This window comes from Macaca fascicularis, chromosome 3, assembly GCF_037993035.2.
Source record: "Macaca fascicularis isolate 582-1 chromosome 3, T2T-MFA8v1.1".
In the NCBI taxonomy this organism is placed as follows: Eukaryota; Metazoa; Chordata; class Mammalia; order Primates; family Cercopithecidae; genus Macaca; species Macaca fascicularis.
The window spans coordinates 129,310,789-129,329,285 of NC_088377.1; the positions used below are offsets into that span (position 1 = coordinate 129,310,789).

The 18,497-nt window shown below is 35.9% G+C and overlaps 1 protein-coding gene across 13 annotated transcripts in view; it reads right to left on the minus strand.

Moving 5' to 3' along the window:
• The window catches only part of AKAP9 (A-kinase anchoring protein 9), a 172,350-nt gene that overhangs the window by 67,007 nt on the left and 86,846 nt on the right, over positions 1-18,497 (minus strand). For 4 of the 13 annotated variants that reach the window (XR_010585186.1, XR_010585185.1, XM_005550257.4 and 1 more), the window contains exons 15-20: positions 18,343-18,439; positions 16,435-16,527; positions 5,762-6,118; positions 3,654-3,878; positions 2,369-2,509; positions 1,802-1,905 (exon numbers count right to left, since the gene is read on the minus strand). Coding sequence is in view for 4 of the 13 variants with exons in the window: in XM_005550257.4 (XP_005550314.3) it covers positions 1,802-1,905; positions 2,369-2,509; positions 3,654-3,878; positions 5,762-6,118; positions 16,435-16,527; positions 18,343-18,439 (1,017 nt within the window). In the remaining 9 variants the exon portion in view is untranslated. Of the gene's footprint in view, positions 1-938; positions 1,035-1,801; positions 1,906-2,368; positions 2,510-3,653; positions 3,879-5,761; positions 6,119-16,353; positions 16,528-18,342; positions 18,440-18,497 lie in introns of all 13 variants that reach the window. The other 9 variants (XR_012432694.1, XM_015447760.3, XM_005550255.4 and 6 more) reach the window with 4 other exon arrangements.

An 18,497-nucleotide genomic window follows, 5' to 3' on the forward strand; every position in this document is an offset into this window, starting at 1 on the left:
CACCACTCATTTCAGTCAGTAGAAGAACCCTGTTTTCAACTAAATAGAATGAATTTGGTGTCTCTCTTTTTAAAAAGTAATCCTTATTTTAAAAAATCTGGAAAATACTGCAAACCACCCACCAAAAACCTCAGCAATAACTATGACAATTTTAATACCTATATTTCTAGACTTTTCCTCCTGCCTCTTATAAATATATACATATTTTAAAAACAAAAATGAGATCATCCTGAACAAAGTGTTTTTGTACACTCTCTTTTTTGCTTAACATGAACATTCTACCATGTGAAGCAAGGTATTTCCATAAGTGGTGATTCAGAAGGTTGCCTGATTAATTTTCTTAAAAACTAAACAACTCTCTTGTCCTAGCAACTCAGTTCAACAAAGGCACACTTTATACATGCAGACTAAATAAAAGATTTTCACGGTAAAGGTCTTCTGCCTTAAGATAGTTTTATCTTTTAGCTTCACATTGTAGGAGATTGCCAACAATCAGGCTAAAGGATACCTGTTTTCACAGGCACATGACATATCTATTTTAAGACAAGATAATAAATGGAGAAGTTTTCCATTAGTATTTGTCAAGTGAAAGAGACAGTTCTATTTTTGCACCTAGATCAAGTTCTCTGCTTATATAATCAAGAATACTAAAAATAAAACTAAAATAATTTAGTAGGAAGCCAAGGGTTTTATTTCCTTAACTTGTTCTGAGGTTTTGTTTAAGCGCCGAACCCCAGGACTAGAATAATGTGAAAATATTTCTACTTAAATGATTAATATGATGGTTAAAAAAAAATACTCATTTTATTGGCACTTACTGTAAAAATTCCTAAAAATTAAATACTGCATAGTTTTCAAAATTTACCAATTAGAGATAAAAAATATAAAATAAACAAAGTGTTTATTTTATATTGCCATGGTAACTCTAATTTTCATACACTGTCTTTCTTGTTTGAGTTCCATACTGACTGCGTTCCATACTGATGATCCAATGGGGAAGCCAAAATCTTAGGGGCCAAATTCCTCCATGCAAGCTGAGGAAGGAGGTTAGGAGGACACAAGAGGGTTGACAGTCACAGAAATTGGAAAAGGAGGAAATTAAGTTAGTAAATATTAGTTTTAATTTAAAATTAAAGAAATTATTTTCATTTGAACAAAGTTTAAAATATTGTGCTTAAAGTCTTTAATACTAATGTAGGATAACTATTCTTACCTAATATTTTACATTTTTATATTAACCTCTACAAAATCAAAGTAAGGAAAAGTTTTGCTAACATCAGGTGATTAATTTATCCCTCTATAGGACTGGGATATGGATTAAAAGTTGTCATCTGTTACGTAGCAAATGCATGAAAGAAGTTTAGAATATTTACACTAACGGTAATTTTTTTCTCAGAATAAACAAGGCAGGGGATGGCTTACACTGAATACATGTCCATACAGTGAAAGAATACAGTTCACAAGTAGAACTGTGTTTTTAGGATACAAAATGGCATATAAGTATAAAATTAATCAAGAAAGTTTCAATATCCAAATACCTTAATATTAACAGTTAAGTATGTGATTAACATCCAATCAAAATTTATATAGAAATGATTTTTTAAAAATTGTATCTATTTAATGATAAAAAACTGAAAATCCTTTACATACTACACATATATGGACATGTTTCATACACAGATAGTATGATGATATTTAAGACAAAGTATCAATGTACAAGATAAAAATAAGGACAAAGTCTATTACATTGAAACAACCATTTTAATCTACTTTGCACTGAAAAAGTACACATTTTGTATACCTTTCATTAGACAAAATCTCAGGAGGCACATGTTCAGGTTTTCTGTCCAATTCCTTTTCTTTAAATGTCTGTTCTTCAGCTTCTCCTTGGTTTTCATTTCCATTCTGTTTAAATTTGAGTAAAGGAAGAGAGGAGAAGACAGAAAGAAAACCTGTCATCTTGGAAATAGCATGTCATTCTTCTATATGGGTATGAGATAAAATAGAAATCTCTGTGCACAAAATTGATACTGTTTGGTATAATATTTAACTATATTTGAGACTAGTGTCATCAAAAGAGCATAAAACATTCTCGTACATAAATAAAAAAGTTTAATGGGTTCAAATTATGCATGCTATAGTGCAACAATAAAGTTTGTTAGGTTCTCTTGTTAACAGCAATGTCAGATTCAAATTACCTTAAATGAAATATAAGGCATTTTGACTCCACCTACCTTACATGTATGCAGTCACAAATATGTTAAGCTCAGTACCTATAAAAGAGTACACCTCATACCAACAACAAAGATAAACAAATCCTACTGAATTGTTGATCCATTGCTCCTAGGTGGGCCAAAGTCCATACTACCTGTGTTTGCGTACTGCTGTTGCGCAGCTCACAACACAGCTTCTCTCTTCCAGCTAAAGACAGCTGCTTTAGTGCTTCCAGCTCCTCTAAAAGCACCCTCTCTCTCTCTGAAACCAGGTTTTCATTATCTATGGAGGATCTCTAAATAAGAAAAAAGGTCATGAGAGAATATTGTTTGCGACAGAGAAAAAGGGTAGAAATATTAAGCAGATTTCTTTTAACCCCCGGGACCAACAGGTCCTGGTTCTACTTATGATTCGTATTCCATCATAAGGGGTTAAAAGTATATACAAAGATCAATGCAAAATTTAAAATATTTTTAAAAAGCCAATTAAGCCTAAATATTCAGGAATTTGTGCAGTTCACTTAGTTTTCATCAATTTTGCATTGAAAATTAAGAAGTCTGAATTCACAAAATGCAATGAAGAAAAGCAAAGTTAATTTTCCAAATTATGTTTTATGCTCAGCTCCCAATTTTCCTATTATTTTATATTTGAAAGAATACATGTTAATAGTTATCTCTAGTTATTTCTTATCTCCTTTTTAGCTTCAGTTTTCAAAATTAAATTCAATAAATCCGTTTTCATAAGAACTTCTACATAAATATTTCTTGCTTTTCTGCAATGATTTTGTGAGTATATTTTATATAGCAGTTGACAAGAATCCAGCTCCCAAATACCAAGAAGTATTTAAATTTAGTCAAGAAAGGGATAAGAATGTTAAATAAATTTGCATTTCTCAAATCAAGAAGAGATGTTTCCCTGGAAAGAGTTCCAGAAGCATACTACTTCCGATTTCCATTCATGATTAAAAAGATGGATTAAAGACAGATAAAGGTAAAACTTTGAGATGCTAATTGGTGGACCCACAAAACTATAAATGAATATAGTAAAACTGAACGATAGTAACTGCATAATGGAGCACCTCAGCACAATGTTATTTCCAAAATGTCAAACTGCGTTTGCTATATATGGTTAATAGATTTAAAAAAAAAAAACCCAACAACCGTGTAGCCACTTTTCCAGTGCTTGAAAAAGGAGTTAAATAAAATCACAGAAAGACAATGCCCACTCCAAGGTTGACAGAGGTGTCCCTAACAAGATCTAAAGCTGCTGTGTTAGTATAGAGTGTGTTCCTGATGCTAAATATATGTAGTTTATTCAGATTTTGGCAAAAAAAAATTATGGCTACATAAAAAATACTGTTGTTTTTACTGGGGATCTGGTTCAAGTTGGTGTTTGGAAAAAAAAAATTGGGGAGAGAATAGGGACTACAAGACCCTTACCTGGGCTAATTGTTTATTAAGTCTCTTAATCTCTTCTTGTAGCTGTTCCTGGTCTTCTCGCTGTCTCTCCATTTGTCGCATATGTGCCTGCCTTAACAATTCTGTTGCCTGTTGATGTTCTTGGTATTGTCGTACAAGTTCCTGCCTCATATCTTCCAATTGTTCTTCATTCAACATTAGTTGTCTAGAAGCATCCATGCTTGACACCGAAATCTCATCATGAATCTTCAAGAGTAAAGAAAAAAAAAAAATTCAGCCATAACACATTTTGTAAAAATCTGTCAGCATTAATATTTTAAACAAATATGAAAGCAATTCTATTACTTATGCCATAAAGCGTGTGATTTTATTATTAAACAAAAACATACTTTTAAAAATGGTGTTTTTCTTCATTACAATTCCAAAACAACATAAAGCTACTTTATTATCATTATATATATTATTTTCCAAAAGCAAAACAATTATTTATCAACTAGTTTAGACTTAATCTAATTCTAATAGAAAACAAAAAGAACTAAGATACTTAAGATTCCTTCTACCCTTAATGAAGCTATAATGCCATTATTCCTCTTGACATTTTATGACGGGTAAATAATATCAATGGAATATTTATATTTTAAAATTAAACGTATGAAACATGAGAAACTATCCATTTAATTTACACAGTGGTTATCACAGTACTACAGAGAACTACTGATAAAAAATAATTTTCAATACATTTTATTTGAAAATAAAAGCTTTACATTCCAGAGTCTCACGCTCATAAGAAGTCAATTCCTTAATACATTCTATGAGTACATCATTTCCTGGAGAGATGTTACTTAAATCATTTTGCTTTGAACAGTTGATGGTAAATTAAAGAGGTCTTCAAGAACACCTAACAAGTTTCGCATTCCACAAAGAGATGGTAATTTTATTTTATTTATTTATTTTTGAGACGGAGTCTTGGTGTCACCCAGGCTGCAGTGCAGTGGCACCATCTTGGCTACTACAATCTACACCTCCCCAGTTCAAGTGATTTCTCTGCCTCAGCCTCCCAAATAGCAGGGATTACAGGCATGCACTGCCATGCCCAGCTAATTTTTTGCATTTTTAGTAGAAATGGGGTTTTACCATGTTGGCTAGGCTGGTCTCGAACTCCTGACCTCAAGTGATCCACCTGCCTCAGCCTCCCAAAGTGCTCGGATTACAGGCATGAGCCACCACACTTGGCCTGGAGTTGGCAATTTACTTGAATATTAGTCTGAACAAAACATAACCTATCCTGAATATTAATTAAAAAATTTAATTCAGATGTTAAAAGAAGTAGGATTTATTACTTTCTGTTTAACAGTTGAGGTATAGACAGAACAGATCTTCTATTAATAAATAAGTAAAGAAACCAATAGTTAGGATATAGATAATAAAATCTTTTAGTCATCCTAAATAGGTAGCTATTTCCTTGTAATGTTGTTATATTTAATTAAGCAAATCTTTTATTCACAGATATTACCAAATTGTAGTATAATTAATCTCGAATTGGTTGAAAGAGAATTAATGTGCATACAACTTACAATGGGATTTTACCAGGTACGTCTTTAAGATAAACAAGAATATTATGAACCAGACTTGTTTTATTTGATACTAATATTAAGTCACTTATCCATATATCTTACAATTAATAAAACACATTAACAGTGTGAATCGGCCGGGCACGGTGGCTCATGCCTGTAATCCCAGCACTTTGGGAGGCCGAGGAGGGTGGATCACAAGGTCAAGAGATTGAGACCATCCTGGCCAACGTGGTAAATCCTGTCTCTACTAAAAATACAAAAATTAGCTGGATGTGGTGGCACGCGCCTGTAGTCCCAATTACTCAGGAGGCTGAGGCAGAAGAATCCCTTGAACCTGGGAGGCGGAGGTTGCAGTGAGCCGAGATGGTGCTACTGCACTCCACCCTGGCGACAGAGTGAGACTCCGCCTCAAAAACAAAACAACAATGTGAGTCATAAGACTGAGTTTGGTATTTTCCTCCTCCAAATATTATGCAGCATGATTGCTAATATTTTCATAGTGAAGGAATTCACAATTTTTAAATAAGTTTTTTATGTTCAAGGAGGCATACTTACAGACTGTCTGACTATAAATGTCTTATCTTTGGAGAACATTTCTTCTGAAATAGTCACTACACAGTCCTTTGATTCTCGTATATCATCGGGATCATTATTTGATAATAAAATTTCCTTTCCATGTTCTCCTAACTCTTTACTAAGTGGTTTAAATTCTTCTTTAAATTTCACATCCACTGTCTCAAAAGTCTGAAAACCAGTTTGATCCTGTGATAATTTCATTTCATTAAAATAATGCCGTTTTTCTTGGTGACACACAGCATGTGCTTGCTTTGATGATGTAGTATTTTCTTTTCCCCCAGATATTCTAGACAGTTCAGTTTGTTGAGCAAATGCTATACTCATTGACACAATAACCTAAAGAAATAAAAGCAAACAATAAAGGATTTAGAAATATCAGCAGGAATTTAAAAAGCAAGTTACTACTCAAAATTGTATGAACAGAAAAAAGCATGGCCTCACGGTTCTAAACAAAAAGAAATCCTATAATAAAGTAATACCGAGATAGATTCTCTATTTTACAATAAATCTAATGTCAAAGTATTTATTTTACTACCTGCCATTTTAAATAAAAAGTAAAATGTTTTCTTACTATAACAGCCATAAATTTTCAGTAAAAATTAGAAAATAAAAGCCCTTATATTTCTCTCTTCCAAGAAAAATCACTGTAAACATTTTAGTAAATACTTTCCCAAATCTTCTTATTCTTCTTTACAGAGATAGATACGAATAGATACAGATATCATTTTCCTATAAAAATGTGATCATATTCTAATACTGTAACCAGTTTTTATAGCTTAACTATAGTAAATATATCTTCAAGTTAAGAAATAGAAATACATTTCTATATAATTTCTGATGGGTTCAAAGTTTCGTATTACATACATGTAGTATAAGTTTATTAAATCAATTCTCTATGTTGGACATTTAGAGTGATTCCACTCCTTTACTATTTTAAACACCAATGTGATGAAATATTTGTAATTATATAATTGTGCATATATTTTATTTCCTCAAAACAAATTCCCAGAAGCGGAACACTTACTTTGTATGACTAGTAAATATGAGTAGACATTTCATTATAATCCAACTTGACTTTTCACTACCACTATGATCCTGAATCCCTGCTTATTCTAGCCTCCCATCCCACCCCATGACAGGTACTTAGGAATTCTGACTAGCAGTTTTGGCTCTGACAAGTCCCTACACCTTTGAGAACCAACTGTATCAATAACTTTATGTCCTTTTTCCACAGATAATTTGTAATGAAGGAAGGCTGGTTGTAATAAACCCAGAATAAAGTATGCCTGGGATTGGAAATATTTGTACTTACAGACCTGCAGCCTTCTTTGTTTTCCTTGCTGGTCCAGGAAATATAACTGAACTTTTGTTTTAATTTCCTGTCTTGAATCTTATTCACCTATGTGGGGTCCTGATTCCCACCTGGTTCCTGTGCTAGCCTCCTTTGGAGTAATTTGACTCAAAAACACAAAGCAAATAAATCATTAAAGCTGGGGTTCAAAATCCTATAGTCTTGCCTAAGCTAACTTTCCAAAAGGTAACATTATACTATTCCACATCTAAATGAGTCTGTCTAGAAGTATAATGCACAACTGACAATGACAAGAGGAATAATTATAATACCAGTAGCCAATGCAGAGAAAATGCAAGTGCTGCAACATTAGAAATGACATCACATATTTAATAAATGTTAGGGCAGAAATTTGAATCAAAATGTGTCTATACAGAGCTCAAGCACCTTAAACACTACATATCATCCTGCTTCTTCCCAGATAATCCTGCTACTATATCTCACCTACCAAATGGGACCTCTGGGTGGTGCCTATGCTAGCTCAGAAAGAACCAGGGTTTGGTAACAACAATGTCATCTGGAACACATACCATTACAGCAAAATGTCAAAAGACAAAGATAATTAAAAATAATTAACTAGATCATACAACTTAACAAAACATATCTTTAGCCTTCTGTAACTAGTGATCAAAACCTTATGACTGCGTTTTGTTTTAATTTCCTGTCTTGAACCTGATTTGCCTCTGTCTCTTCATACTGAATATATTGAAAATGTAACATGGAAAAAAAAGATTAAAAATATGAAAGAGAACAGAGATACGAAGGATAGAGAATGGTCAATCAACATCTAATTAGAGTTCCACGTAGATATAATAGAGAACAATGGAAATGGACTATTTCACGAGACAATGGCTGAGAATATTTACAGAAGACACCACTGCCAAGATTCAAGATGATCAATGAATTATAATAAAAACAAATACCTCATGTCTACAAAAACATCTGTAGCTGGGTGTGGTAAGCTACTCCAGGGACTAAGGTGAGAGGATTGCGTGAGCTCAGGAGTGCAAGGCTATAGTGAGCTATGATCACACCACTGCACTCCAGCCTTGCTGACAGAACCCATCTCTTAAAAAAAAGAAAAAGGAAAAAAGAGAACACCAAAATCAAAAAGATCTTAAATGTTTCCAAAGAAAAAAAGATGTATTAACCACATGGGAACAAGAAAGTAACAAGGACCTTGTCGGCAGAAACAAGAAATCAGAAAACACTGGAAGTTACTTTCAAAGTTCTGGCATAAAAATAACTGTTAACCAGGTTCAAATAGTCAACAAAACAAACTTTTATGGATAAAAACAAAATAAAGAAATAAAATAAAGACAACTAAAAAACATAGCTTACTCCTAACAGATAATCAGTAAAAAAAAAAACTTCTAAAACATTTTATTCAAAAAGAAGTAAGATTCTAAAACGATGGCCTAAGATGCAAAAAGGATTAGAGCATAAACAATCTTCTTAAAAAAATATGTGGGTGGCCGGGCGCGGTGGCTCAAACCTGTAATCCCAGCACTTTGGGAGGCCGAGACAGGCGGATCATGAGGTCAGGAGATCAACACCATCCTGGCTAACATGGTGAAACCCCGTCTCTACTAAAAAAAAAAAAAAAATACAAAAAACTAGCTGGGCGAGGTGGCGGGTGCCTGTAGTCCCAGCTACTCAGGAGGCTGAGGCAGGAGAATGGCGTAAACCCGGGAGGCCGAGCTTGCAGTAAGCTGAGATCTGGCCATTGCACTCCAGCCTGGGCGACAGAGCGAGACTCTGTCTCCAAAAAAAAAAAAAAAAAGAAAAAATGTGGATAAATTGAAATACTGATGCTACAAGGCAATAATTGCATCTGAATTATGGAATAAGAAAACACAAAGACTGTGCTTCCGGGCAACATAAAATAAGCCCACTACGGCCTGCTTCTCCCACTGATTACCTAAAAACTCTCAGCAAAATACAAAACAGCTGAAGAATTCTGAAGAGTAAACAGTGGCTAGGAGACTGCAGAGGGAAGTCAACACTTAGGTGATTTGTATGGGAAAGATGAAACAGGAGTTTTAGTCTGAACCTAACTAGGTGGACTGCCTATTTAAAAAAAAAAAAATTCACATTCTTCAAAGAATTATAATGACATCCAGAGCACATAAAACATAAAATATAAAACATTTAATGTACAATTCAAAATTAGGCAACATAAAATTCGTTGTATGTTGAATTCATTGTCAGCACACCTGCTCTAAAATAAATGCTAAGGGAAGGTTTTCAGGCTAAAGAAAAATGGCACCAGAGGGAAATCTGAAATTTAAATAACAGCAGAACACATACTCTTCTCAAGTACACATGGAGCATTCACCCAGAAAAGTCCACATTTTAGGCATCAAATTTAAAAGAACTGAAATTATATGAGGCATTTTGCCAGACCACAAAGAAACTTAAAAATTAATCAATCAACTATGGGAAGCTATCTGAAAATCACAAAAATGTGAAAATCAGTGCATTTCTAAATAACCCATGAATCAAAGAGGAAGACACAGGGGAAATAATATATTTGGATTGAATGAAAATTTACAGAATGCAGCTTTAAACGTTGCTTATAAGGAAACATTGCTATACTTACAAGCTATAATGTTTAAAGGTATAACGCTATGCTTTCGAGTATAGCATTAAATGCACACATTAGAAAAGAAGAAATTCCCTTTAGAAAAGCAAAAGAAGAGCAAATTAAATCCAAAGCAAGGAGAAAAAGGGTATCAAAAAGATATGGGTAGCATTTGAAAATAAAAACAAAACCAATAAAAACAACAAGGAAACAAAAAGCTGAATCCTTAATATACTAATACAATCAATAAACCTCTAACCAATCTGACAAAAAGGTGAGAAATAGGGATAACACTACAGATTCCACAGACATTAAATAATAAAAGAATACTACAGGCGGGGCATGGTGGCTAACACCCATGATCCCAGTACTTTGGGAGGCTGAGGTAGGTGGATCACTTGAGGTCAGGAGTTAGAGCCAACATGGTGTAACCTCGTCTCTACTGAAGAAAAAAAAACAACCCACAAAAATTAGCTGGGTGTGGTGGTGCATGCCTGTAATCCCAGCTACTTGAGAGGCTGAGGCAGGAGAATCACTTGAATCCAGAGGCAGAGGTTGTAGTGAGCCGAAATTGTGCTACTGCACCCCAGCCTGGGCGACAAGAGCGAAACTCCATCTCAAAAAAAAAAAAAAAAGAATACTACAATACAACTCTACCTATATAAATTCAACAGCTTAAAGGAAATGGACCAATTCTTTGAGTGATACAAACTACCAACACTCATTCAAAAATAAATAGATAACTAACATAAAACTAAATCTATTAGATAAACTGGATTCATAGCTTAAACACATATTTCAACAAAGAAAACTCCAGGCCCAGTAGCATTCACCAGCATATCTAAAATATATTTAAGGATGAAATAATAACAATTCTATGTAAATTACTCCAGAAAATAAAAGAGGCAATATATTTCAACATTGTATGGAGGCCAGCATTATTCTGATATGAAAACCAAGACATTACAAGAAAACCAAACTTGAAATAATATTTCTCATGAACACAGACATAAGTATCTTTGCCACAATATTAGCAAACAGAATCTAGTAATGTATAAAGGGAGGGGGTTGTCTCCCAGAGGGCATGAGAAAACTTCTAGGGATGACTGAAATGTTTTATACCTTGATTGTGGTATTAGTTTCCCAACTTTTTTTTTTTTTTTTTTTTTTAACTTTTTTTTTTTTTGAGACGGAGTCTCGCTCTGTCGCCCAGGCTGGAGTGCAGTGGCCGGATCTCAGCTCACTGCAAGCTCCGCCTCCCGGGTTTACACCATTCTCCTGCCTCAGCCTCCCGAGTAGCTGGGACTACAGGCACCCGCCACTTCACCTGGCTAGTTTTTTGTATTTTTTTAGTACAGACGGGGTTTCACCGGGTTAGCCAGGATGGTCTCGATCTCCTGACCTCGTGATCCGCCTGTCTCGGCCTCCCAAAGTGCTGGGATTACAGGCTTGAGCCACCGCGCCCGGCCAGTTTCCCAACTTTTAACACTTGCTAAAACTCACCAAATTTTGCAGTTATAATTGGTGAATTTCATATTATGTAAATTATACCTCAGCAGAGATGATTACAAACAAAGAACAACAAAAAACACAAAGGAAGCTGTTGAAATTTTGAAAAATTGGTATCATAAAGATCACTTTCTTTTGTATATGCATTCAGATTAGAAAGAAATGACAGATAAAAGAATTCTGGTTTGGGGCCGGGTGCAGTGGCTCACACCTGTAATCCAAGCACTTTGGGAGGCCAAGGCAGGTGGATCTTGAGGTCAGGAGTTCAAGACCAGTCTGGCCAACATAGTGAAACCCCATCTCTACTGAAAATACAAAACTTAGCCAGGTGTGGTGGTGTGTGCCTATAATCCCAGCTACTTGGGAGGCTGAGGAAAGAGAATCACATAAATCTGGGAGGGAGAGGTTGCAGTGAGCAGAGATCACGCCATTGCACTACAGCCTGGGTGACAGTGTGAGACTCTGTCTCAAAAAAAAAAAAAAAACAGGATTCTGGTTTGGAAACTTAAAAAAAACAGACTTAACTACCCTGTTACTCTTTCCTTTCCCTTCACTATACTGTCTAAAAAAATCCAACCAACCTGATTGGTCTCATTTTAAATTCATAACCACTACCTTTAAAATGGGCCCTTGGTAGAATCAGGCAATTTAACTCAACTTCCCTAGTTTACTCCATTTCTGATTCCTTCCCCTAGACAGAACTTTTCCCTCCTCTTAAACTTCCAACATCTTCTCTTTCTTTGTCTCTCTCAGGTGTTGACCTTGCTTCTTGTTTTAGTGAGAAAATGTAAGCAATTACTAGAAGAGAACTTTCATAGGCTCTGAATACTACATCTCAAAAGATATCCGAATAACAAACCAAATATTCTTTGCCTTCCTTCCTGTTATTATAAACTGCCATGCTCCTATCTAATGGCAACCATCCAGGGTATGATCTTCTAATCAAGAACACTACTCCAGCAACTGCTCCTCTGTATCCTAAATTAGCTATTTCCCTCCCTTTCTCTTCAATCATTTCCATGAGCACAAAAGTAGATGTAATACCTATTATCTTAAATAAAAACAAAACAGCAACAAGAAAAACTCACCACTTGACCCCCTACATCACTCTTTACCACTCTATTTCTCTGCTCCCCTTTTAGGTAAAACTCCTCAATATAGTTCATCTCCTCATTCTTCTCCTTCATTCTCTCTCAAACCCAGTCTAATCAGTTTGTCTACACCATGCCATCAAATGTGTTCTCATCAAAGTCACCAATGATTTCATCTTGTAAAATCAAATGATTAATTTGCAGTAATAATCTTTCTTGACCTATTAGGAACATCTGATACAGTTTAATACATTCTCTGCTTGATAATAGTTTTACTTGGTTTCTGCCATGCCCATTCTTTTGTTCTTCCCATATCTAACTTACTGCTCCTTCTCCATCTCCTTTGTTTTTCCTTATTTATCTGGTCTCTAAACACTGACATGCTTCAGGTCCGTCCCCAGATATCTTCTCTATCTACACTTATTCCCTATATTAGTTTTTCAATTTTTTTCACTGCAATCCATGGCAAACATACACACACATAAAACAACATAAAACAACAAAACCACATGTTATATTATGACCCAAAGCATACACAGGTACATATGTGTCTATATAATTAAAACTTTCCATTAACATTAAAATCCTACTCCCAACCCCCTAAATGGATTTCATGCCTTAAAAATGAGTTACAACTCACAGTTTAAAAAACATTGCACTAGGCCGGGCGCGGTGGCTCAAGCCTGTAATCCCAGCACTTTGGGAGGCCGAGACGGGCGGATCATGAGGTCAGGAGATCAAGACCATCCTGGCTAACACGGTGAAACCCCGTCTCTACTAAAAAATACAAAAAAAACTAGCCGGGCGAGGTGGCGGGCGCCTGTAGTCCCAGCTACTCGGGAGGCTGAGGCAGGAGAATGGCGTAAACCCGGGAGGCGGAGCTTGCAGTGAGCTGAGATCCGGCCACGGCACTCCAGCCTGGGCGGCATAGCGAGACTTCGTCTCAAAAAAAAAAAAACCTTGCACTATATGCTAACTCCCAAATTTATATTTCTTATCTTATTTCCTAAAATCTAGATTTATATATCCCAAACACTGACTCTACTCAACATTTCCTTGGCTGTTCCTCAACATTTATATTTGGACATTTAGTAAATATTTTTGCATTTAATGAGTCAAAAGCTGAATTCTGAGTCTCCTCATTCCTCTTCAAAACTACTCCTTTGCAGTCTTTTCCATCCTACTAAAGAACTCTAAGCAAATACCAACTCCATTCTTCAAGTTGCTCAGGTCAAATAACCTAGAGTAATATATTCCCCTTAAGTGTGAGCCCTTGCCCTCTTTCCCTATATTTCTTCCTCCCGTATCCAGGAAAAGGAAAATTCTCCTCCTGTACATCTGCAGAAAAGACAAATCTGTGCCAAGATTTCACAGTATTTCACCATGAATGTGGGAGTTGCAGGATTAAACTGAATTGTCCTCCAACTCAGCAGAGGTAGCAGCTGGGCAAGCAACCTTCACAAACTCTAGTCAAGTCTCCTGACCACATCTTAAAGACACCTGTTAGAGTAATTTTTGACCTTTCTTTTTGTCTTGTCTCTCTTGACTTTCCCTTTCATATTTCTTTAAAAGTCCTCAACCTGATATCTTCCTGATTCACTCCCTCACTTCCTTTAGGATTTTCCTCTAATGTCACTTCATAAAGTCAGGCCTTCCATGACAACCCTATATAAAATAACACCATCTCACTCCCCATGGATTTTCCTAGTCCCGTTTTTTTTTTTTTTTTTTTTCTTTATAGTACTTACCATCGTCTGTATGTTGTCTATCTGTACCAACTAGAATGTAAGGCCTATGGAAGTAAAGATTTCATCCTCTTTTATTCTCTGTCATACCTCAGCACCCAGAACACTGCCTAACAGTGAAATGTAAATGAATGTCTAATTTCAGTAGTATGTGCTCAAATCACAGGAGGACTCTAGTGTGATATATACTGGGAATCACTACTCTTACTGGGCTTTTTCTATATAGCCTTGTGCTTTTAGAAAAATGATTCTCAGCCAGGCATGGTGGCTCACGCCTGCCATTCCAGCACTTTGGTAGGCCAAGACGAGTAGACTGCTTGAGATCAGGAGTTCAAGACCAGCTTGGCTAACATGGCAAAACCCTATCTCCACAAAAAAAATACAAAAAAATTAGTTGGGGTGGTGGTGCACACCTGTAGTACCAGCTACTTGGGAGGCTTAGGTGGGAGGATGGCTTGAGCCCAGGAGTTGGAGATTGCAGTGAGCAGAGATTGCGCCACTGCACTCCAGCCTGGGCGACAGAGCCAGACCCTGTCTCAAAAAAAAAAAAAAAAAAAAGAAAAGAAAAAAGAAAAATGGTCTTCAATCTTCTTCTACCATATCTGAGGGGTACAGAGTACAGCATAATCCCATCGGTACTGGTGACTAATGTCGACAATCTGTATTATTCTAGGACCAAGCTGGGCCATCAAATGTAGTCTCTTGGATCACAGTATCTTGGCTGCATTTAGAAGAGTCTTCACTGACCGGTACTTTAGTGCTTTGCTATCAGCTTGAGTGAGTAATGCTTTATAAAACATCTTCATATTACCACCATTATCACAGTAATAAGACTACTTTTAAGATAGTATTTATGAGTCTTTACTATGTATCAACTCATTTGCTAACTGCTCTGTAGGCATTAGCTCATTGAATCCTTATAAAAATTACTACTATATCAGTTTCCTCTTTCAACATATAAAACGCTGAGATTCACAAGTAACTTTCCTAAGGTCACAAATCCAGTAAACCAAAAGAACAAGAATTTAAAATATGGTATATCCAAGACCAAACCTCACATTAATTACTATACCCTGATACACCATTCCATTTGATAAATTTGTATAAGAGCTACATGCAAGAGAAAACTTGCATTCCTCCAAGAACTAGACATTGAAAGCTATAAAAAAAAAAAGATAGTGTTTCACTTTTCGCTTTAGTCATAAGTGAACAAGTCCTTATGGCCCAGATATTTCCTTGGGTCTTGACTTCCTCATCTAATTTATGTTTTTCCTAATTCCTTATATATTTCCTTTATATCCTACCAATCAATCCCACTCCTTTAAAATCCACATATTCCACTGGGATTGTTATATTAAGACAGTTGAAATATTATTTAAAAAAAAGCAAACTCATAATTCAATAGTTCCTGTATGTGTGTGTGTGTGTGTGTGTGTGTGTGTGTATATATATATATAATATATATATTTTTTTTAGATGGAATTTCGCTTTTGTTGGCCAGGCTGGAGTGCAATGGCATGACCTCAGCTCACCACAACCTCTGCCTTCCAGGTTCAAGTGATTCTCCTGCCTCAGCCTCCTGAATGGCTGGGATTACAGACATGAGCCACCACACCTGGCTAATTTTGTATTTTTAGTAGAGCTGGGGTTTCTCCATTTTGGTCAGGCTGGTCTCAAACTCCCGACCTCAGGTGATCTGCCCACCTTGGCCTCCCAAAGTGGTGGGATTACAGGCATGAGCCACTGCACCCGGCCAGTTCCAATATTAAAAGCCAGCCAGGTATACACATTTTGAAAAGGAATACAAAGACAAAACAAATAGAACCATAACGTTACACTAGGTTATATGGCTAATATTAAAGAACGACTCTGGACACAGCAGATAAGCATACAGAGATGAGCAAAACTCACATTGATAAACTCCTTCACTTAGCCAGGAGCTAATTAATACTCACTGATAATCCTCCCTTAGTATCTGTAGTCATTACCTAACAAAGCTTTTCTGATTGGAAATAGATACAGATAATATACACAGAGGACCAACCACTTTCTCTTTCTTTTCCTATCTTCTTCCCAACTTTTAAGGAAGACCAAACTCCTTCACAAGGCAACAAATATATAGACTTGTTTTGGCATTCTGAAAAGCTTCTAATTACTAGTCTACATCAAAGAATGCTCTTCTCAAATAAAAGTTCACAAGATATTTTGTTTAAAGGCAACTATAATTGATATCATTATCCAAACACTTAAAGATGAACTATATATGAAACTTATAAAAATAAAGTACATACCATCAATAAAATCCATGCTATTTTTGAAGGCTCAAAGGGAATATAAACTAAGATAATCTTCCAGATAAGCTATAAGCTTACCTTAGCTACTTCTTCTTCTAATTGTTCTTGGTATTGTTTTTCAAGCAACTTAACGATATTTGTTTCCTCTTTCACTCCAAATTCACCAGAAAACTATATTTAAAAGCAAAACATGACATTTATTTACATTAATTATACACCACTTATTTTTAAACTTCTACCTCAAAATCTCCCCAAAGTATCAGTATTTTTAGAAAAGTTCTACACACTTTCAGCAAAAAATCAATTTTAATTCTCTCAATTAAAAACAATTTTAGTAAATAATTCTAGTAAATAATTATACTTACTACTGTGAACTTAACAATCAAAGATGCAAAGAGGAATATGTTTACATATTTATAAATGCCAACATACAGTTCTAGAGTGGGAAAAGGATACTTAAATATAACTAATACAATATATATGTGTGTATATATTTCCTTTTAAGTAAAATGTTAAACAGTGGCATTGTTTGCTCATAAAATTACAAGCAAATTTTCTTTTCTTCTTGGTACTTATTAATACTATCTAATTTTCTACAAATACAAAGTTACAGTTATCAATAAACTATAAACTTTAAAAAAATATAAACATGTTCTCAGTATGAAAGTATTTATTTAGCAATTATCATGATATGGGATGAGTATAGCAGAATCAAGGAAATGTCTAACATCTTTCCTCTGTATACTGAGCCAGGAAGAACGATGATCTTAATTTTTTCTGTGACTTAAGAGCTAAAAATCTGAGTGAAGACCAGGGTTCAGCAGTTGCAGGTTTGAGAAAGTTGCAGGTGTGAGAAATTGAGAATAATACAATGCTGAGCAGAGGCAGGGGGTGGTTTAGTTAGATGGCATGCGCTGTAAAAGATGTGGAACTTTTATATACCGAATGGACCTTACTGGAGTAGGCCTAATCTATTATCCCAGCCCTACTGTCTTGGATTCTGGGGATTCCTAAACACTTTTTTCTTTTTTTTTTTTTTGTGATGGGGGAGTCTCGTTCTGTCACCCAGGCTGGAGTGCAGGGGCGCAATCTCAGCTCACTGCAACCTCCACCTCCTGGGTTCAAGCGATTCTCCTGTCTCAGCCTCCTGAGCGACTGGGACTACAGGCAAGTGCTACCACGCCCAGCTAATTTTTTGTATTTTTGGTAGAGATGGGGTTTCACTGTGTTAGCCAGGCTGGTCTTGATCTCTTGACCTTGTGATCCACATGCCTTGGCCTCCCAAAGTGCTGGGATTACAGGCGTGAGTCATCGCGCCTGGCCCCTAAGCACTTTTCTAGAGATGGCCTGGTCCAAATTCCCATGCTGGAAAGACAAAGCTATGTTGACCAGGGCACTGAAACTAATTTGTACATAGCCCACATGTTACAAAAAACAAGATAAATCTTAAACTATAACATATTTAAGGAAATATAACCCCTCAAACTTCCTCTGTGTTTTTCCTATGCTATAAAAACAGATTCAATTTCTTTTTTTTTTTTTTTGAGACGGAGTCTCGCTCTGTCGCCCAGGCTGGAGTGCAGTGGCCGGATCTCAGCTCACTGCAAGCTCCGCCTCCCGGGTTCACGCCATTCTCCTGCCTCAGCCTCCCAAGTAGCTGGGACTACAGGCGCCCGCCACCGCGCCCGGCTAGTATTTTTGTATTTTTTAGTAGAGACGGGGTTTCACCGTGTTAGCCAGGATGGTCTCGATCTCCTGACCTCGTGATCCACCCGTCTCGGCCTCCCAAAGTGCTGGGATTACAGGCTTGAGCCACCGCGCCTGGCTAAATTTCTTTACATATGTATTCTGAGTTTTCTATATAAGGTATTATCCTCATATTTATTATGCTTACTTCTCAGCAACTATAGTAAACCAGACATAAAATTGATAGTAGAAAAATCAGTGTATATAACAGTTAAAAGATAAAAATTAAAAATATAATACCTCTATTGTACCATCAATATTCTTTTTCACACAACTTCCAGGGTACATTGTTCTCTGTGCATCAGATTCTGTAATTACCACTGAATCAACAGGGAAGCTGAATATAAATAAAAAAGGTTAAAGAATTAGAGTTGTATATGTGCTTTAGTGTTCAT